The sequence below is a fragment of the Takifugu rubripes genome, chromosome 2, assembly GCF_901000725.2.
Source record: "Takifugu rubripes chromosome 2, fTakRub1.2, whole genome shotgun sequence".
NCBI classification, from domain to species: domain Eukaryota; kingdom Metazoa; phylum Chordata; class Actinopteri; order Tetraodontiformes; family Tetraodontidae; genus Takifugu; species Takifugu rubripes.
The window spans coordinates 15020713-15041345 of record NC_042286.1 but is presented as its reverse complement, the minus strand read 5'-3'; the positions used below and the strand labels follow the sequence as shown (position 1 = coordinate 15041345).

Genomic DNA, 20633 nt, shown 5'->3' with positions numbered 1-20633 from the left:
AATCAGTCATCCGCTTTGAATTATGATATTTCCGAGGGTTTCCAAAGGCATCACGAGGCGTCTCCTTGCCATTCTGCAACACTCGTCTCGTGCCAAACTCTGACCAACCAGCGTTGAGGGATCAGCTGAGTTTGTCACATGACTTCCGGTAACGCTTAGCCTAGCTTAGCCTATCTTAGCAGGCGAGGAGGAAGCTCGACTTTCAGCAGCTCTGGGAAATGAGTGAGTATCTCCGGTCGTTCGCAGGTCGCAGCTCGGTTCGTGTCGGAGCTGCAGCCAGGCAGCAACATTCAGCTGATACAAAGCAACTAAACGTCCTTTTGAAAGCAAATAACGGCCAACCTCACTTTTATCAGCATGTTTGGTTCGTTCGCTCAGACTGAAGCTACATTTTACATCGATTTCTCACGTTGGCGCATAATTCCTGGTGTCAATATTCCCTGTTATTGGTCATTTGTAGTAAGTTGTGTTACAACATTTGAAGGGACAAAGGGTCATGAAATCTTAAAATTAATGAAATTCTAAGTTATTTAGTGAGTGTCATCTTGGAAAAACTTATTTTGCTAACAAATTATACACAAGTACCAGAAATACTTTAGTTTTAAAAGTCCTCGATTGTAGACAGTGAGTGAACAGCTACCTATATAAATAAATCTAAAGTGGCCTGACAGCTTAATGCGCAGTCTTTCTCTGTTTCAGGTGAAGACAGCTCCAGCATCACCATCTGTGACTGTCGAGGATCCCTGTGATGGCAGACGTGCATCCCTTCGGCTGCGAGTCTGAAACCTCCCTTCGGGACCTGTTTGATTATTTCAGGAAAGGCCTGCAGCATGGACAGTGGGAGCTGGCCGGTGCCTGCGTACCACAGCTGCTCAACTCGCCTGCAGAACTTTCGGAAAAGCTCCTAAACCTGATCAAAGCTATCGTTTGTCATCCTTACAGTTTAAAGTGAGTAAAGCTGTGTAGATGATATAGAGTCTGTTGTGTTTGCTTCATTTCTATGTGCTTCTTTTGTAGATGGGAGTCTATGGGTAGCCCTCACAAGTTGGCTTGGTATTGGCTACAGGTTTTGGAGAAATGGACTGAGGAGCGGGTAAGCTCTTGCTCACTTATTTGGTACCAACACTGTATGTGTGACAATTGGTGAATAACTGTTTTTCCCCCTCCCTTTTGCAGGTTTCTTCTGAGAAAAGAAAGGAGCTGGAGTTCCTGCTGCTTCTGGAGGAGCTGGAGTCTGAGGGCATAGCAGAGGATGTTATCAAGGTCACTCCCAGCTGGTTATAAAGTAGCAAAACAGAGAAAAGTATTTACTCATACTTTGATTTGGACTGAGTCGTCCAGGGTTTGTCTGATATGGATTAATGGGCCCATTCATCCAAGGCCATTAACAGGGTGGGGGGCCTTGGCTTTGACCCCTTGGTCAAAGTCTCTCTTTTGTATCTGTTTGATCCCATTTCTGCACCAGGCCAGGTGTGTTCCAAATTCCTTCAGAACCTGCACCAGTAGGCGGTGCTGCTGGACGCTAACCGGTCGAGCCTTTATTGGAGAGCGTTAAATGCTGAGATAAGTTCTCTTTCAACAGGATCTGCATCAGGCCTTTGAACTAAAGGCCTCAGATGGTTCCAGAGGAGAAGCTGTTGTTGTGTCTTGCCTGCAATCCTTACTGGAGAAAAAGAAACACAGACTGGCTCAGACTTTGTCACAGTTCTTCCAGGTAGATCAATTCTTGGTCAAATGGCAACAAGGCAGAGTAGAATGATTCCTATCCCGACTAGGATGGTAGAGAAAGTCCTTGTCTTGCCTGTCCTGGCACCGCTGACTGCTCTGGTTCTTATTCTGTGTGCAGGACAAGTCGTGCACGGAGCCTCACACTTTGCAGCACACCTTCATTCAATACCTGATGAAGGAACTGGGGGCTCCAGAGCCAGAGAAGGCGGCGGACTGGGCCCAGGCAATATATGCAGTGCTCTCTGTGATGCCATGGAGCAATTGTAGCAGGGGTGGGCAGCTCGAGGTGCTCTGTGAAGGCCTGTGGGCAGCCAGGGAGGGGCCCCTGGCAGAGGAGAGGATCCTGAGCTCGTTGCTCCGTCCCCGGTGTGACTCCCTCATCTCTGTGTACTGCAGCACCGCTCTGAGACTTCAGAGGGACCTTCTTCTGAGGGGCACTCCTCATATACAAGGTTGTGTGAGTGGCTTTGTCTCATGCTGGATCTTGATCTAGTTTGGGCCCTATAGAAACCTTTTTGTCTGAAGACACTTGTAATAATGAGGTTTTGCTCCTTGTGTTTAGCTTTGAGCTTCTTTGCTTTTTACACGATTGTCACATTTCTGGGTCAGTTGGTGTTTATACGTGACTGCATGGACACAAGTTCTGCTGCATGTATCTTTTAACAAGCTTGTAATGGGTCTCTCGCTAACCTGCTCATTCCTTTGTTTTCTAATCTAGTGGATCTTCCTGAATCGGAGAAGCTGACCCTCAGCTTATGTTGCTGCAAAGATCGTCCATCCGTCTGGAAAGCCATTTATTTTGAGTGCCTTACAAGTGGGAAGCATTTTCTGGAACAGGTCTTGGTCAGTTGGGCCAGATGAGTTTTTCCTTTTATGTTTGGCTTCCTGGTTGTTCGTTGATGCTAGTTTTCAACCACTTGGGGAGGAAATTGAATAAAGCAATAGTGCACGTGTCCTTCTGGTAGGTCACTGCGCTCGACCTGATTAAGCACGAGGAGTTCGATCAGCTGAGAGACTTACTGAAACTGGAGTTCCGGCCTTTGTCTCGTTTGCTGTTGCTCCTGGGATGGAATCACTGTCGCAGTCTGAGCTCGGCTAAAACGCTGCTCAGCACCCTCCACTTGGATCAGGTCAGACATCCACACCCACCTCACAGCTGTCGTAGCCGTTGCTTTGGCGTTTGCTGATGGTTCTTTTACTGTTCCAGGCACCAGCGAACGACTCTGTCCTTCAGGAGTTTGCCGATATCCTCTCCTCTCAGTTGGGACTACTGGAATGGTGTAAACACAACAACACGTAGGTCTGGCTTTTTGGGTGTTTCAGTCACTTCATTATTGCTTTTGACATCTGTCTGGATGTTGTTCCTCCTCAGTGTTCCCACAGAAGCTCTGCTTGCCCAGCTTCACACCTTAGACACCCACTCTGCTCTTTATATTCTGCATTCTCTGACGCCTTTGGCTCAGTTTGAAGAATGCGAAATCCTGGAACTTCTGGAACAACTACCGAGTTCACGTCGAACAGGTTGACTTCATCCTCCTCAAGTAGTTCATTAATTATTGCAGCTTGAAATGAGTTCTAAATGAATTTTCTATCATTTCCCCTTCAGAAGAAGCCGAGTCTGCTCCTGGACCTGCTGTGCAGAAGAACGTAGTTTTGTTCCAGGGTTTCTGTGCCATGAAATATGCCACCTACGCTCTGTTTGCCAATGCACACAAATATGCTGACTGCACAGAGTGTGAGTTAGTGCAACAGCAGCAACAGCTGACTGGAGCAGACGCGGATCAAACCACAACTTCCTTAAAAGGTGCCATCGGACTTTTCTCTCAGTTCTTTACTACCCAAATATACCCAGACTAGTCTGGTTTTGTTCAGGGTTGACAGGGTTGCCTTTCTGCTTTAACTTTAACTGGTGTTCCGGTCTTGACTTGGTTGCTCGTGTTTTCCAGGGTGCCATTTGCTGTTTCGGCACTATTTATCGGAGTGTCGGCTGTATTTGGAGGCCGTACCTGTCATGTTCCGCCTGGAGCTTCTGGAGAACATCTTTTCACTCCTCTTTCTATCCACTGCTGACCTAACCCAGCAAAAAGAGACAACCTCAAACACCTGCAGTGCTGCACAGTGGGAGCATCTATCGAGCACAAACAGACACTCACAAAAAAAGTACAACACCTGTGAGGTCGAGAACGAGAACCAGGAGCAGAGTTCAGGTTCAATGAAAGCAGCTCCCAGTCATTATCTGGACCTGGGTCACTTTGTCCAGGGATGCAGGGGGTTCCTGCCCGACGTGACGGCCGTCGAAGGCTTTCTGAAGCTGCTGAAGGATGCGTTGGAGGACATGTGTGTGGTGGGCCAGCAAGCTGGACAGGAAACAGGAAGAGCCAAGTTAGCAGAAAGGATCAGCTGCTCAGTGAAGGCTGACACGTATGGGACACGTCTTCAGAGGTTGTCCAAACACATAGCAGAGGCTCAGTGGAGGCTGCAGATCATCACCAGCAATCACGGTGCTGCCAGCGGTGAGAAGAACATAACAAAGATGTTTTCATATAATCCTCACGAGTTGTGCGTTTTCTGGGGTTTGGGGACGTAATTTAATTCAAAATGTGTCTTTCGTTATCCTTATCAGGGTTAGAAAGTCCTGTCCAAGTGTCTGGGGTCAGAGCTCCGCTCACTTCTGTGGGACACAGCAAGAGCTCAAGCCTGAGGAGAAGGAAGAGGGCAGGGAGACGCTCCCCAGAGAGACAGGCGTCCACAGAGAGACGCCATGGGGAGGGCAGCACCAGCCCATCAGGTAACAACCTTTAGGCTTTCCTTCACCACTTGGGTTTGCTCCTTCACGTTGCTCTTTTGTGATTAAGGAAGTCAATCTGTCGGATAGAAATGTTGGTAATATTCTGGATTCCAGAGGGAATGTTGGCCTTTGGTCTTCCGAAGATCAAAGCCAAGGGGCACTTTTTCTTCTGTTACAATGCAACATTTGTCTTTTGAGACGGTGGAGGCGGGTCCCTGCCTGGCTGTGTGGAGCTGGAGGTCTGTCCCTGTGGAGGTCCCCACAGTTGGCTGGTCCCTGCCATGCTGTCCCCTCCTGAGTCCTTACTCATGTCCTGCATCCGCAGAGGTAACTTCATGGAGGCACATCAGGTCTGTCACAGTCATTTATCTACACCTGTCCAAAACCAAGCTTCAATTAGGATTTCTCTGCCCGTTTTGTTTCAGGTTCCATAATGCTGCACAAGTTCACTTCTGTGCGTCTTTGCTGCTTTCAGGTGTCTCAGGTGTTTGATCTGGAGTCATCAGCCTGTTCAGGTGAGCTGATGTTCATGGAGCGCTACAAAGAAGTGCTCCAGGAGTTGGAACAGGTGGAGCAAAAGATGGAGAACCAGTCTGTGTCGTCGTCCTCCTCCTCCTCTGAAGGTTTGGGGATGGCCGCTGGTTCAGGGGCGGGGAGGTGTCGGCTGGGGAGCAGCGGGCGATCGACCCTCCAGGCGATCGGAAGTGCTGCTGCTGCAGGTGTCTCTTTGAGCAGCTGTCCAACCACAAGGGAGGTTGTGGGCTGGGGTTGTGATTCTTTTTCTTTCCCTTGTTTCCTGCAGGTGTAGCTTTCTACTCCATCTCAGACATCGCAGACCGACTCCTCAGCACCCCTGCTCACCCGGTGCCGTCCCTGGAGGAAGACTACTGGCTGAGCCCTTGTGTTTCAGACCCCTCGGGCCTCCTTTCCACACTGTTAGAGGAGCTCAGCCCCGCGTCCATGGCTGCTTTCGACTTGGCCTGCTGCCACTGTCACCTGTGGAAGACGTCCCGACAGCTGCTGGACACTGCAGAGCGTCGGCTCAACAGCAGCTTGGAGGCTCGAGGTTTGCAGTCTAAATTTAAGGGTCTAGTTTGGAGGAATGTCGCCCTGTTAGCATTAGCGTAGCATAGGTCCACTTTTGATTTTGCTGCGTGGTTGTTTTTTACATTCGGGGTGCAGCTGGCGCCGTTTTGTTTGTATTTACTTCGGACGTCATGCACGATCACGTAGTGCACCTTAATATTTAACAGAAGTTCTACACATAACTGCTCATAATCTACATCATCCATAATTGTCTCTTCAGGAGTAAGAGTCAACCTTACGAAAGGCCCTCGTCTGGAGGGGATCTGTGGTTTTCCTACGGTCTTACAACAGATCACCAAGATCCTGAATCATTCATCCACATATAAAAGCTCTGTTAAAACAGGTGACTAATCAACTGTTGGTCAAGTTGTGTGTGTGTGGTTGTTGACCGAGTTTGTGGGGCACTAACTGCTCTCGTTGACAGAGTCTGTGGGGGAAGACCCGGCCTTTGCCAGCCCGTTTGGTTGCTGCATCCAAGAGGTTCTCCTGTGCTGCCACCCTGTACTGAGCGAAGAGTGCATTGCTGCTCGGCTCAGCCTGGTTCAACGTTTGGAGTCCATCCTCCACATCCTGAGCACCGCTACAGATGGCCCAGGTCGGCATGGGAACCAGGACCTCAGACAAGCTCAACCTCATTCACCGCTCTTCTGTTTTTGTCATTTACCAGACTGCAGCGTTGGAAGTGCTCTCCCAGCACTCTTGGTGGAACAGGCCAGTCTGAAGCAGTCAGAACTGGATGCCCACCCAGTACGCTCCAACATGAAGCAACTGCTTCGCTCTCTGGACCAGCTTAGCCCCTTTGAGCCAGATGGAGGTCTTGCCAGACCAGATTATGTGCGCAGTTTCCTTGACTACATCAACACACTAGCATCTGTGGTAGTGCGCAGCCTTGATTCAGAAGGTAAAAATTCTACCTTTTAGACTTAAATGTTATTGATTACCTTTTATTTATATTCTTGGCGGGTTCATGACATTTAACCCCTTCCACATATCTGTTTTGACTCAACAAGGCTCACACTTGTTACAGTAAAGGCGGACTCGTCCACCATTTGGTTTATTTTTCTGCCCTATGTCTCCTCTGATTTGAAGTCCTTTCCTTTTCTCAGACCAGAACAGTGAAGTGAAGCTTGGGAATCCCCTCCTGGTTTTGCTTCAATCTCCTTTTCAGCTTCTCTCTTACCTGTTGTTTGACCGGCAAGTGTCCCCTGAGAGGTATGGAAGGGTGGGGAAGTGAAGGAATGTCTGCAGGAGATGCACTCCTTGGTTAAATCCTGGATTTGTCCTGTCCTAGATTGCTGTTGCTGCTGCAGCAGGAACAGCTTCGTCTGAGTGTCCAGGAGGTGATTGTGCTGCGCTGCTGTAAAACTCTGCCTCTTTGGACATTCAGTCCAGAGGATGATGTAGCGGGAGACTCCACTCTGGCCAAAAAGGATAGGGGAGTGTTCAGCACTGCCAGTTTGTGTGTCCTCTTCCAGCAGCATGCTCAGGAGCACCTGCCAGCTCTGGGACTCATTGAGAGGCCAGCTGACGCGAGCTGGGAGTCTGAGGCCTCAGTGGAGGAGCGCTCTGCTGTACCCACCAACCTCTGCGCGTCACCCAACTCGTCCCAGTCCCAGTCGACGTCTTCATCATGCTCTTTTCTCCTCACGCCATCAGCTCTATCTTTTTTAAAGTCTCATTCCCCTTTACTGGCCACACTAGCTTGTCTGAGCGCCTGCAAAGGAGAAGCTGCTCGCACTCAGTCTTCTGGGTGGTCGGGCTACTTCCGTAGTGGACGCAAAGAAGTTGTTTTAGACGGAGAGCAGATTGCTTGTGAGGTGGATCATCTCTTGAAAGACTTCCCCATCCTGCGGTTTTACCTGCAGTCCATGGCTGAGCCAGTGCTCGGCACGCTGTCGAATGAGGATGAGGAGGGTTCTCCTGGCCTAGGAGCACTTGTTTGTGGGAAACCTCTCATCACTCTGCTGCTCTCTGGACCCCAAGAAGAAGTTGCCCAGGTTGTTGCCGCCGAAGCCTTCCAGATGGCTCTGTCCTCCAGAGACCTGGGCCGAGCCCTCAGATTGCTGGAGCTGTACGGACAAGGCTGCAGCCAGGAGGGGGCACTGAGAGACCTCCTGCTTGCCTGTGCTGCCTTACAAGGTCAATTCAGTCTAATACCATGGTTGGCTTCAATATTGAACTATTCATTCACATTCTTTTTCTGCTCTCAGATGGAGACCAAGGTATCCCTCAGCTGTTCCGTGTGCAGAATGCCAACCTGCGCGCTCGTGTGGCCCTCCAGGCTCTGGAGAACTGGCCTCTGTCAGCGGGCAGAGAGCTGTTGGAGTTCTGCCTCCATGACCCGAGTACCGACAGTTCCCTGAGGACAGACCTGGAGGTGAAGAAGAAAGAACTGGACATCTATCATTGGGTAATTCTAGTTAGCAAAAAACTGGAAATGCTGAGAAATGTGGCTCTAATGAATTCATTAAGTTTTCTTCTACTTTGGGTGGTTTTTCAGTGTCATTTTAGTCATGTGACTTTTCTCTTTCAGATGTTGACTTTAAATCCTCCGTTGCCGTGGGCTACATGGCAAGAGTTGAGGTCTGAGTCTAATTCAAATTCGGAAGCTATTTTGTCAAAGATGCTGGAAGCCAAAGTAAGTCATCTCATGATTAAAACGTAGATTTGCAGCAGTGAAACAAATATTCTGATGGCTTCTTCTATCACATGACCGCATCCCAGAACATGAGACGTGTGAAACTGTGTCTTTCATTTTGGTCAATCTTTTGTTTCGTAGGAGTTTGCCCTGTGTGCTCAGTGGTCCGAGCTCTACGCTGTCCCCGACCAACTGACGCTGCAGCTCAAGACGGAACATTTGCTTCACCTGCTGGAGAGCAGGCAGACAGACGAGGCTTTCCAGGTGCTCCACACCGTCCGCTGTCGGCTTCACACCAAAATCAGCTCTGCTTTGACAAATGCCTTTTTTGCAGCTGCTCGAAGGCCTGCCAGATTCTGGAGTTGCTTTAGAGATCTGTGAGCGTGCGCTGGACCGTCGCCCTGGATTGGCTGCTTGTCACTTCCTGGCTGACTACCTCAGCCTGCACTTCCAGAGGCAGGTGTCTCCAGCACGCCGGCAACACATCCACGCTCTTCATCTTGGATCTAAGGTTTGTGAATGTGGAGAAAGGAGCTGAATGAATTTGTCGATGAGTTTCAGGAGCTTCCCTCCTTCGTCCTGTAAAGGGTCAAATACACACCTCACAATTAGAGGGTGGAGCAAATTGGCCTCGCTGAATTGTTACATATCTTCAGGTGTTGTTGGCATCAGTCACTCTGTTTTGCCTTCAGGTGTTGCTGACTTTGCCCCCAGCTGCCCGGCAGGACTACTTCTGCCTGCTGTCGGAGCCTCTGCTGATGCTCGAGCAGCTGCTGATGAACCTGAAGGTTGACTGGGCAGATGTGGCCGTGCGAACCCTGCGCAGCCTCCTCATTGGTCAGGAGGCCGGCTTCAGCTCTTCAGACATCGATACGCTGCTTGAAACCTACGCCTCCAAGGCCCTCGACTTCTCCTGCGCTCCCAGAGAGCGCTCTCGCTCTGGTCGGTGTACTAGATGAGCTGTAACAGTGCTGTAGCAGTGAGACCTCAGGAGCAGAAAATGTCTGATTGCAAAGGTTTAACAAACAAAATGGTGTTTCTGAAGGGAGAGTATGCACGACCGGCACACGCTCGGCTTCTCCCTGATGGTACCGGGTCGTATTTTACTTTAGGAACATGTCTGTTACTTTGACTTCAGGAGATAATCTTTTCACTTCCTTATGAAGCTCCTTTCAACACTATGAAATATATTTCAGACTCTGTGATCAGCCTTCAGGAAGCTCTGATGCAGTGTCCTGCCCAGGAAACGTCCTCGCAGTCCTCGGGGCGAATGGATTCTCCGACGCCCTCTGCAGGTGAGTGGCGCAGCGATGCTGCGCACCTGCTTGATTAGCGCCGTTCTTCTGAAGTGAGTGAAGCTCCTGTTGCTTTGCGGCGTGTTTCCAGGCAGCACTCCCTCACACACAGCATCTTCAAACAGCTCGGACAAGGAGAGGGATCGAGTCCTGGGGAAAAAAGCTCTCTCCTTGGCCAAGTTCCAGCCTCCAGACCAGCCCCCAGCCCGCAAGGACTGGGTCCCGGACACCAAGCATCACGTGTGCATGGCCTGCCAGCGCGAGACCTTCAGCATGGTGAGGCATTTCCCTTCAGTCTGTCCTTCCTGTGTGTCTCAACATGGTATTGAAACGCTTTTGTATATGTTGGCTTCGTCAATAGTGCATTAGTTGTGGTTTGTAGTTTAACAGAAGGCATCACTGCCGGAGATGTGGCCGCCTGGTTTGTCAAGCCTGCTCAGAGAAAAAGATGCCTGTAGAAGGCTGCCAGGAGGAGGAGGTCAGGGTCTGCAACCAGTGCTATGCCTTCTTCCACCCAGAGTAAGAATCTGCTTCTTTATGGGCAAAGATAACACCCACACAGGACGTCCTTTTAAAATCAACATGGGTTTTATGTTATCAGGCAAGTGTCTCTTCACTTGTATTTGTGCTGATTGTTTTTGTAGTGCTGACGATGAGGAGGAGCCCAGTGAAGGTAAGTCAACTACTGCATGTGTAAAAGCACAAGCTTAGTGAGGCGGTTTTCTTCAGAAGATGGTGTAAAGCACACGTCCCTCCCTCTCACTTCTGATTAGCAGCTTGTGAAAATCCTCTGGTGCCAGAAGAAACTCTGCATGGGCTGCTCTACCTGCCCGAGGTGGTCCACAGGCAGGTTCAGCTCAGCCCAAATGCTCCAGAAAACCAGCTGCTGCGGAGCGAGTTCTACTATGAGCAGGTCTGGAGGCAGAGGCTAAATGTGTCACACACCTGGTCGGTTTTCAGATTGTGCCCAACAAAACAGCCGTTTTCTAATATGATACAAATGGAATCCTTTATATAAAGTATAATCCCTTTATATAAAGAACACTTGGCAGTAAACCCACTAAGGTGTGACTGTCCTTCCCCGGGTGTGCAGGCTCCCAGTGCGTACCTGTGTGTAGCGATCTTGTCCCTGCACACGGACCAGGCGGCCTGCGGGCACCAGCTCATTGGCCACTGCCGTGCGCTGTCCCGTAAGCTGACCAGTCCAGAGGTGGACGCCTGTCTCCTTACCGATGTCATGCAGCAGCTGCTCTTCAGCGCTAAGATGATGTTCGTGAAGGTGGGACGCAGCCAGGATCTGGCGCTGTGTGACAGGTGAGAGAGAACGTGACCAAGTTACTCGCCCTGAGCTGGAAGAGCCAACAAATGAAGCCACGACTGTTGTCTGTTAAATCTCCAGGAACTGATGGAGCCGTCTGACGTTCCGCAACCAAAATTAAGCTGAAATATCGATGTCAAAGAACCTTTGAGATGGCACGAAAACACGTTTTCATCTCATTACTTTTTATTTTGGCAGAGGTTTTCTGACGTTGCGCTATAATTTTGGCTGAGGAACTGCCGTTACTGTTACTCTCCTCCAATGGAATCGGTTCTATTCAGTTGCCTTCGATTTTGCTTCCACAGCTACATAAGCAAAGTCGGCGTGCTGAAGATTCTAGTCAAGGCCAACTACAAGTATATCCCCTCTTTGGACGACATCCTGGAGACGTCTGCGGTCACGTGTCTTCGGAACCAGCTGCTGGAAGCAGAGCACTACCAGCTGGCAGTCGAGGTCTGTTATTCTTAGAACTTTTACGGCTTTGATCCAGGCCAAGCAGACAAGATTCCAGAGGAGGGAAGGAAGGATTTTGTTAACGTGGCCGTTCAAGACATCGATGTCTCTTTAGTCGTGCTTATCGACCCACATGCTCCATGTTGGGGAGTCACTGGTACCCCCAGTGTGACCTGGTTTGCAGAATTTCGATCATCTGAGAACCATTTCCTCGTTACTGTGCATTGAATGACATGCACACTGTATTTAGTGCCCCAGATCTTCGTGTGTTTAGTTTGAAATGAAGCCCATCTCTCGGCGGTTTGTCTGCTCTGGCCAAGACCCGTCAGATTTTAGGCTTTGCTGTCCATCATCCACTTCCTTTAATTGTTCTTCTCACCACTGGTGGTTGTCAGGTGTCTACCAAGAGTGGTCTGGACCCCAGCGGTGTGTGGCAGGCGTGGGGGATGGCATCTCTGGTCGCTGGTAACTTCTCAGGTGCACGAGAGAAGCTGGGCCGCTGCCTGAAGCCTCCGGTGGACCGCAACCAGATCAATTTAGGACCCGCGCTGTTACAAGAGGTGGTCAGGCAGCTGGAGAACAACGTAGCAGCCACTCTGTCCAGGGTAGGTGGAGCTGGTGCAGCTGCTCTTTAAAGGTCCTTTCAGACACATCTGAACATTTGCTGCCACGGACGTTCAGGGAAAGTTGCAAACACAATCTGATTGCATTTTATATTTACAACTTTGAACGCAAACCACTTCCTGCACCCCAGAGATCGTTTCAGTAGCGATACCTGAACTGTAAAGGTCAAATCAAGAGGACAGTTGATTGGTGCTTCCTCTGTTCTGGTTCTACTGGAGGACTGATACAGGACTGGACAGGCTGTGAACATTTATGGTCCATAAACACCTCCAGTCAGGGACCTTCTGTACAGCCTGGGGACCCCACAGCGTAGGAAATGGTGTTTAGTGCTGGCGGTTGTTGGTCGTGCACGGCGACAGGAGTCGCTGCACTGCCTGTTCACCCCACGTTATCATCGGGCCGATGAAACCACGGCAACCATCAAGCCAGAAGATTTATCATTTGAGAATTAAAATTAAATCAAAATGAACATTTGAAGCTGCAACTTTAGCCTTTGAAAGGCTGTGTCTGTGTGGGTGTGTGTGTGTGGGTGTGTCTGTGTGGGTGGGTGTGTGTGTGTGGGTGGGTGGGTGGGTGGGTGTGTGTGTGTGTGTGTGTGGGGGGTGGGTGTGTGTGTGTGTGGGTGGGTGGGTGGGTGGGTGTGTGTGTGTGGGGGTGGGTGTGTGTGTGTGTGTGTGTGGGGGTGGGTGGTTGTGTGTGGGGGTGTGTATGTGTGTGTCTGTGTGGGTGGGTGTGTGTGTGTGGGTGGGTGTGTCTGTGTGTGTGTGTGTGTCTGTGTGTGTGTCTGTGTGGGTGTGTCTGTGTGCGTGTGGGTGCGTGTGGGTGTGCGTGCGTGTGTGTCTCTGTGTGTGTGTGTGGTGTCTGTGTGTGTGTCTGTGTGTGTGTGTCTGTGTGGGTGCGTGTGTGTGTCTGTGTGGGTGTGCGTGCGTGTGTGTGGGTGTGGGTGAGCGTGTGTGTGTCTGTGGGTGTGCGTGTGTGTGTGTCTGTGTGTGTGTGTCTGTGTGCGTGGGTGTGTGTGGGTGTGTCTGTGTGCGTGTGTGTGTCTGTGTGGGTGTGCGTGCGTGCGTGCGTGTGTGTCTGTGTGTGTGGGTGTGGGTGAGCGTGTGTCTCTGTGTGTGTGTGGGGGGGTGCGTGTGTGTGTCTGTGTGCGTGTGGGTGCGTGTGTGTGTCTGTGTGCGTGTGCGTGGGTGTGGGTGTGGGTGAGCGTGTGTCTCTGTGTGTGTGTGTGTGTGTGTGTCTGTGTGTGTGTGTGACCTTCTGCCACGTCCTGCCTGAACGCTCCGATGGTGCCCCGAGCCTTTGGAAACATCTCACTTTGCTCCTGAGTGTGTCCTGGTTGTTACAGGCTGACATTCCCTGAAGGCATCACGGTTCAGCAGCGGCTCCTCACTTGTTACCAGAAGCTGGAACGACCGGTTCTGTTTCTGTTTCCTTCTTGCCTTCAGACCAGACCTGGTTGGGGATTCTTGGGTTCTCCTGCCTGGAGCTCCCAGGAGCTGAAAGGGTTGTAGGAACCAGGGTCTTCCTCCTCAGCACAGGAGCCCTGAGTGACCTGGGTCTGTGTTCACTGTTGCACCCACAGCGGCTTCAGACGGGTCAATTTGGAGAAACGGACCGACGCTGAGGTCCGAGTGCTGTGGCCCCTTAACCAGTCCTCCCAGGTTCTCTGGCACTGGTCAGTGCGGAAGCCTATGAAGAACCGGTTTTGGTAGAACCTTAGAAGTGGACTGGTCCTAGAACCACGTTCCTATTGCCACCTAGTGCCGAAGTGGCTTAAATTTGTCCTTGTTTCCTTCGGAACACTTTGTTCTGACAACAGGTTCTGTGAATCCACCCAGCAGGAGTCCAAGCCTGCCTTGATTGATGTGGAGCATCTGGACTTGTTCCAAATGTACCTTTTGAACCCTGGTCTGTTGCTGTGCCAGTCCTCAGGTGAAGACATTCTGGCTTCCCTGCGGGTCCTGGAGGCAGCCTTGCGTGAGTCCCCCGTGGACGGACCCGAGGGCCAGGGTGCGAGCAGCCACCTGCAGCAGGAGTGTCTCTACTACCTGAGCTCCTACGGCACTCACCTGGCTCTGATCAGCTTCCACATGCGCCACGGCTGCATGACAGAAGCTCTAACCTACCTGCTCAGTCGGGTGAGCTGCACATCTGCCCAGAGGTGCCAGTAGGTGGGCTTCCCCACCAGACTTCTGCTGCATGACCTGCACTCTTCTTCTGCCCTTGGCCGTGGTGCAGGAATGCCCAGAGGAGGTGTTCCTCGAGGGGTTGCTGCAGCCCTGTCTGGAGCAGGGACGCCTCGGGGCCCTCCAGGGCATGCTGGAGAAACTCGACCCCACCCTGGAGGCCAGCAGCCGCTACCTCATGGCCTCCTGCCAGTTCCTCCAGCGGCGGAGCTACTACAACACCCTCTACCAGCTCCAGCAGTTCATGATGGTGAGAAACGTCTCCATTGTCCTCTGCTCGTGGAGAACCAACTCAGAATGTGTCGCACGTTCACTCTGACAGGACCACGTGCGAGCCGCCATGACCTGCATCAGGTTCTTCACACACGAGGCCCGTTCTTACCTGCAGCTGGGAGAGCAGCAGGTACGCAACCTTCTCTGATCTGCTGATGCCCCAGATGCAGCCCTTCTTCCACGGGCGCTTTGATAAGCCCCGCCCTCTTGTGCAGCGCTGGCTGGTGCGAGCCAAAGAGCACCTGAAGACGTACCTGCAGGAGCAGCAGGGCCGGAGCGGTGGGAGGAGAAGGTCCCAGGGCAGCTCGTTCCGGAAGATGATGTCCTCCAGTGACATCTCCAGGTGATTTGGAGCTCCTGGTTCTGTTGGGGATTCTTCTTCCTGCCACAAACAATCCTCCTCTTTTTTCTCACCAGGCACATGAACACCATCGAGCTGCAGCTGGAAGTGACGCGGTTCCTCCACCGCTGTGAGAGTGCAGCGTCCAGCAAAGCTCTGCAGACTGGTGCCCCCCCCACGACGGCCGTGGCCTCCAGTCCACCGCCGACGCTCTTCGGTGGCAGCGCCGTGAAGGTGGAGGTGGCCTGCAAGGTGGAGTCCTGGTTGTGTTCCTCCCACTGCTGCCTGGGCACTTCTCGTGCTGGTGTCTGGATGAACGTGTCTGTTTCCTGTTCAGGTGATGCTGGGAGGGAAGAACATCGAGGAAGGGTTTGGTATCGCATTCAGGGTCATCCAGGCAAGTTCGAGGCCACTCTAGTGGACCAGGGTTGCCCAGCGTGTCTGCTGGCCCAGTTCTAAGGGCCCTCCATGTCTTCCTGCCTCAGGACTTCCAGCTGGAAGCCCAGGCGGTCTACACGCGGGCGGGTCAGAGGCTGGTCCGACAGAGGCAGTATGGGGCCGTGCGGCAGCTGCTGAAGTGTGTGGGCGAGTCTGGAGCCGCCACCAAGAGTGACTGTGACGCCCTGATCCTCAGCTGCATCTCCGTGGCTGAGCAGGCTCCGGCCGACGTGAGCCGACACCTGCTAATGCTAACATGCTAATGCTAACATGCTAATGCTAACAGGCGCTGAGCTTCACTCTTCCTGTCCTTCCTTCCTTCCAACAGGCCAAAGAACTGGAGAGTCTCATCCTGGAGAGCAAAAGCAGTGAGAACAAGGTACCGTCGGGCCCGTCGGGCCGTCTGCTGGCCTGAACCTCCTCACGCACAACTGACCTGCGTCTGTCCGTCCGTCTGTCTGCAGATCAAAGCCTACCTGCTCTGCAGGAAGCTGCGACCAGCGTACCTGCAGGCGGTGAAGCTGGAGTCGGGCCGGGCCGGGCCGCTGGTCCAAGAGGTCCTCCGGGCCGCAGAGGGCGCTCAGGACTCTGTGATGCAGAACATCTGCCGCCAGTGGTTGTCGGAACACAACGGGCCGTGTCAGCACCAGGGCCAGGGCCAGGGCCAGCGCCAGGGCCAGGGCCAGCACCAGGGCCAGGGCCAGGGCCAGGGCCAGCGCCAGGGCCAGGGCCAGGGCCGACCCAGCGCCAGGTAAAGACGGCACGGCCGGCGCCACCCGTGGCCAACGTGGACCGGCTCATTTATCAGGACGTGAGTCTGGGTTTTAACACGAACCTCCTACCTCAACCAGAAGGGAATGATTCCCCTTCGTCTTTAGACCTTCAGCTGAAGTTTTAATCGAGGAGGAGGCCGAGTGGCGTCCTCCTCAAACCAGGTCCGGCGTTCAGTCCTTCCACGATGTTTTTATGGGTCTGCACGTCTGACAGCTGCTCCAGATGTTCGGGGCGTTGGAGGGAAGCCTTTGGCCTGCATTTTAAAGGGATGGTTGTCAACGTTTCACAGGTCCCCAGTTTTAAGTCCTGCCTTCGTTCTCGTCCTGTCATATTTAAGTCGGTCCGAGAGGTTTTAAAAGGGATTTCATTTTAGCCCGGAAAGCAACAGAAAACGGTCCTTTTGCACATTCGTCCTGAGCAGAACACGGCAACAGTGACAGGCGGCCGTCACTGACCCACCCTGGAAGGGGGGTCAGCTTCTGCAGGACTTTGGCCTGGGTGGCCGTCTAGTCCTCAGCCTGGTAACTTGGTCACCTGGTAAGATTAAAACTATCTACGGGAACATTCTTGCACTCTAAACTTCTTTAATCCGGACTCTTTGTCACTGCTGCACTTTATTCTCAGAACATTCATACAAAGTTCTTTTGGTAACGATTGTGGAGAATAATTATAATAAGACGTGAAGAATAATTGACTTGTGATTGTTCTGTGTAATGTGAATTCAAAGAAACAATAAAAATATATATATATAAAATGTGCAGTGCAGGTTGTTGAAGCCAAAAGGAGAATCTACTTCTGTATTCTGCAGTCCTGACCCGGTCCAGAGTCCACATCATCACATTCTCCAGGTTGGACTCTTGTCCAGAATCCCCCCCCTCCTTCACACACACAACAGACTCCCTAAAAACTGAACCAGACCAGTTTGACCAGTTCCTTCACTGGTTGCTGCAGTTTTATTGGATCATTTCCGTGAATTGTAAACATTCAACTCTTCATGTGAGCGGAAACGTGGAAAAAGGCAAGTTTCTCTTGTAGAAAACCGACTCTGGAGCCGTGGCTGTGGCAGAAAACATGAGGTTCTTCCTCCTGGAATGTGTGTTTTTGTCTGGCAACGCTTCAGATTCTTACTGAGCTTCAAATAGAAAATCTCATCTCTCGTCTAGAACAACTAGAATCATCACAAAATGTATGGAGGAGTTGAGGATCCAGGCAGGACACGAGCAGGCTGCTGGTCCAGGTGTTTGGACACCTGCTGGTCCAGGTGTTGGACACCTGCTGGCTCCATCGTGGCCCTCGCCGGGTTCCACCCGTCCGAGCCTGCACAGCATCTACAGCAGCACAATTCTTGCATTTGCTATTTTCTTGCCGGCACTGTTCAAACTGGACACCCCAAATCGTCCAAAGGTCGTTGAGCGTTTGGCTAATAACAAAGACAAGTGAGCGTTTCGCGTTTCAGCTCTGGTGAAACGCGAAACGCTCACGTCAACCGAATAGAAATACGGCATTTTTCTACACAAAACTTCACATTATGGGACTTTTTACAGGGTTACCTGACTGCTCGGTATGTAAGGAACCTTAAAGTTACTGCACAATAAAACCAGGAGAACAAGCGGCGGCTCAAGGCTGAATCAGTCCCACTCGACCCCCAGCAGCTCACAGCTGACCTCCCACAGTCTCCTCGCCGTCTCCTCGCTCCTCCCCTGTGGGGCCACGAAGGCGGGGGCGCAGTCGCTGAAGTCAGAGGAGGGCGAGCAGTTAATACATGAGGAGCAACGCTACAGCTGAGGATCTGCAATTTTACAGCGTTTTGAATGATCCTATAAAAGTCCCAGGTTAACAGTTATAACTAAACAAAATATACAAAGACCTTCACGTGCTGACATGAATATAATTAAAAATAACTGGATACAGAGTAACTGGTTTAAAAAGTTAGATTATTTTTCACTGCTGTTTTATTTTAAGCAACTAAGGATAATTCTTTGTCTGGAATAATGAGTAAAGTTAATGGAATAATGAGGGTGAGGAGGATATATTGGAGCTACTCTGGTCCATTTAGTCTGTGGCATTGATCACGTAAGAGAAGATGATTTATCTGATGTATCCATTATTATTAGTCTCCTGGCAACGACTGCTGGAGACATGATTTAACGCTGCTGCTGCGGTCTAATGGAAGAATGTTGTTGAGTCACTCCTGCAGAACAAAGATGAGAAACGGTTTCTCAACTTTGTGATGACCCGCTCTGAACGTCTCTGACCGGAAGACTCAAAGGCGTCCGGCACAAAATCCCCCTGACCTCTGACCCTTACGCCGTGGCGTCGCCCACCTGAAGTGTTTCCCAGAGATGGCGTGCAGCTCCTCTGCCAGTGCACAGTAGATGCTGGTCTGAGCTCCTTCCCGTGGCGTTTTCAGGAACATGGCGAAGACGGTGAAGAAAATGGTCATGAGAGTCGAGTGCCTGGTCAGGTCAGAGTTCACGGTCCCCGGGTGGACCGAGTTCACCGTCACCTCGGTACCTGCGATGACAACGAAGGTCTCAGGCAGGTTGCTGGTTAGCGGCTGTAGCCTAGCAGGTTAGCCGTAGCATCAGGCCTCACTATTACTATATTACTATTAGTCCCTCCCACCTTTGGTGCGGTTTATGAGAACCAATCACCTTTTTCTACCTGCTCAGGAAAGGAGACTTAGACTGGGTGGTTGGAGGTTCTGTAGTTGGGGTTAGGGTGAGGTTCTGCCCCGGTTCTACCATGTTCTGTGTGTTTTGTGCACCTCTGAGTCGGCGCGCCAGCTCTCTGGCAAACAGCACGTTGGCCAGTTTGCTCTGGCAGTACGCCAGCCCGCTGTTGTAGCTCCCTTGGCTGTGAAGGTCGTGGAAACGGATCCAGCCAAAGTTGTGGGCCAAGGACGAGACCACTACGATCCGGGCCGGCGCGCTGCGCTTCAGGAGCCCGATGAGGAGGTGTGTCAACAGGAAGTGTCCTGCAAAAACACAGCGGGTCAGCGCTCATGAGCTCCTATGCACGGTGGGAAAGACCACGAACGGGGCTCCATCCTCCCCACGCGCGGGGCACCGTTAGCCCGGTCTTACCCAGGTGATTCACTCCGATGTGCATCTCGAAGCCATCCACTGTTTTTGTGTACGGACACATCATCACGCCGGCGTTGTTGATGAGAACGTGCAGCTGGTTGATCTCTGAAGGAGAGGACGTGGAAACCATCAAACCTCCTGGCTGCCACTCCTGGCTGCCGCTCTACACACCTCTCAAGAGCGTCTCTGCGAAGGCTCGTATGGAGCAGGTGTCGGCCAAGTCCAGCTCCCGGACCTCCACCAGAGCCGGAGGATACGCGCCTCGTATGCCGGCCGCGGCCTCCTCCCCTTTGTCCACATCTCGGCAGGCCATGATCACCCGCGCTCCTACAACATGAAATATTAAGCTAGTAAACCTGTAAATGACCACATTTTGTCTGCAGGACAAGGATGAGAAGCAAGAACCAGCTGCGTCACCATTAAACCCAGTGGAGGCCGAACTGTTCAGTGGGAATCAAGAATCCCGAAGAACGGTATTCCTCACCTCTCCTTGCCAGGTCCAGTGCGGTCTCCTTGCCGATGCCCGTGTTGGCGCCCGTGATGAGGACGGTCTTCCCGTTCAGAGTTGCCGCTGACTGACAAACCCCTCCAGCTCCATATTGGCTGTAAAACCATAGTGAACAGGGATCCGAGCAGAAGACACTGAAATGCAGCAGATGCAGCCATGTTTGGAGTCTGCACTGGTTCCGAGCGCTCTGGGCTTGGACACATGGTCTGGGCAGGTTAATTATTCATAGAGAAACTTGGAGAAGTGAGTGGCACCACCAGCAGCCCAGAGCAGAGCGGCCTCCCAGCCAATCGCTGTGTGGGAATGTTGGGAATATATTTGTCTCCTCCTACGCTCGGCCCTCTGATAGGCCCGGCAGCAGATGGAGGACTCCCAGTCCAGACTCCCACACCTCCATCATTCTAGCGTTGATTTGATTTTTTCTGCTGAAATCGCATCAACTGGTGTGTAATAAGCCATTAAAATACAGCCTTAAACTGTTTCAATCCGCTGGGCTAATCACTGAACAATTAGAATCAGGGCACTCTAATGCGCTGTCAACCAAGTAACCTCTGCGGTGTTTCAAACATTTATATAAAAATAAATCTTTGCTTTAACCACAGCTTACCGGATCTGAGGCTTGAAGAAAACGACGAGTAAGGTGACCAGTCCAAGGCCCGCGGCGATCATTAAAAGCAGCATCACACCAAGGATTTGCGCGTCTTCCAGCGGGATTCAACGATCTGCAGGCAGGCAGAACAGCTGATGTCAAAGCATAAAGGGGTGTTCGGCGTAGTGGCGAGAGGGCGCGCACGGAATCATGGGATTGTAGTTTTTACAAATCACACAGGGGCAGAGCCAGGTTAACCACTTAGTAAATGAACACGTATGACATGATTTTTTTTTTAAATGTATATTTTTTTAAATTGTAAAAACGTTTTCTCAAGTTAAACGAAATTCTAAAGGAAAGTTGCACAAAGCTCCGAATAACATAAATATGACGCAATACATCTAAAGTAAAAGCATCGATAATCTAAAGCTTTGTTATAAAATTAATAATCTAAATCTTTGTTATAAAATTAATTACTAGAAAATAAAGCACTGATAATTAGGGGGATA

The 20633-nt window shown here is 51.3% G+C and overlaps 2 protein-coding genes across 5 annotated transcripts; one reads left to right on the top strand and one right to left on the bottom strand.

Moving 5' to 3' along the window:
• Positions 1-73: 73 nt before the first annotated feature.
• zfyve26 (zinc finger, FYVE domain containing 26) lies at positions 74-16695 on the top strand. 3 transcript variants are annotated; one of them, XM_011617137.2, is made up of 43 exons: positions 74-222; positions 700-948; positions 1018-1093; positions 1177-1263; positions 1583-1714; positions 1847-2180; positions 2447-2571; positions 2694-2858; positions 2936-3024; positions 3101-3249; positions 3335-3532; positions 3675-4241; positions 4352-4516; positions 4715-4866; positions 4992-5235; positions 5319-5582; positions 5823-5945; positions 6027-6197; positions 6270-6503; positions 6709-6814; positions 6894-7741; positions 7813-8012; positions 8136-8240; positions 8382-8504; positions 8575-8751; positions 8933-9182; positions 9437-9535; positions 9627-9811; positions 9918-10054; positions 10180-10208; positions 10312-10448; positions 10629-10849; positions 11159-11306; positions 11702-11911; positions 13856-14068; positions 14169-14366; positions 14439-14519; positions 14605-14732; positions 14807-14981; positions 15067-15126; positions 15215-15397; positions 15496-15546; positions 15632-16695. In XM_011617137.2, exons 2-43 carry the CDS (start codon positions 749-751, stop codon positions 15920-15922), a joined length of 7830 nt encoding a protein of 2609 aa, XP_011615439.2. In that variant the 5' UTR covers positions 74-222; positions 700-748; the 3' UTR covers positions 15923-16695. The 3 variants fall into 3 exon arrangements, with proteins under 3 accessions (XP_011615439.2, XP_029682145.1, XP_029682154.1); XM_029826285.1 differs by having other exon boundaries at positions 10309-10448; XM_029826294.1 differs by lacking the exon at positions 74-222 and adding an exon at positions 249-459 and having other exon boundaries at positions 10309-10448.
• A 163-nt stretch (positions 16696-16858) lies between these two features.
• On the bottom strand, positions 16859-20312 carry rdh12 (retinol dehydrogenase 12). 2 transcript variants are annotated; one of them, XM_011617136.2, is made up of 7 exons: positions 20143-20312; positions 19512-19669; positions 19199-19354; positions 19028-19132; positions 18709-18918; positions 18266-18455; positions 16859-17672 (listed from the first exon to the last, which is right to left on the bottom strand). In XM_011617136.2, the coding sequence occupies exons 1-7, from the start codon at positions 20214-20216 to the stop codon at positions 17570-17572; spliced, it is 996 nt and encodes a 331-aa protein (XP_011615438.1). In that variant the 5' UTR covers positions 20217-20312; the 3' UTR covers positions 16859-17569. The 2 variants fall into 2 exon arrangements, with proteins under 2 accessions (XP_011615438.1, XP_003976268.1); XM_003976219.3 differs by having other exon boundaries at positions 19512-19630; positions 20143-20310.
• Between the last annotated feature and the right edge of the window lie 321 nt (positions 20313-20633).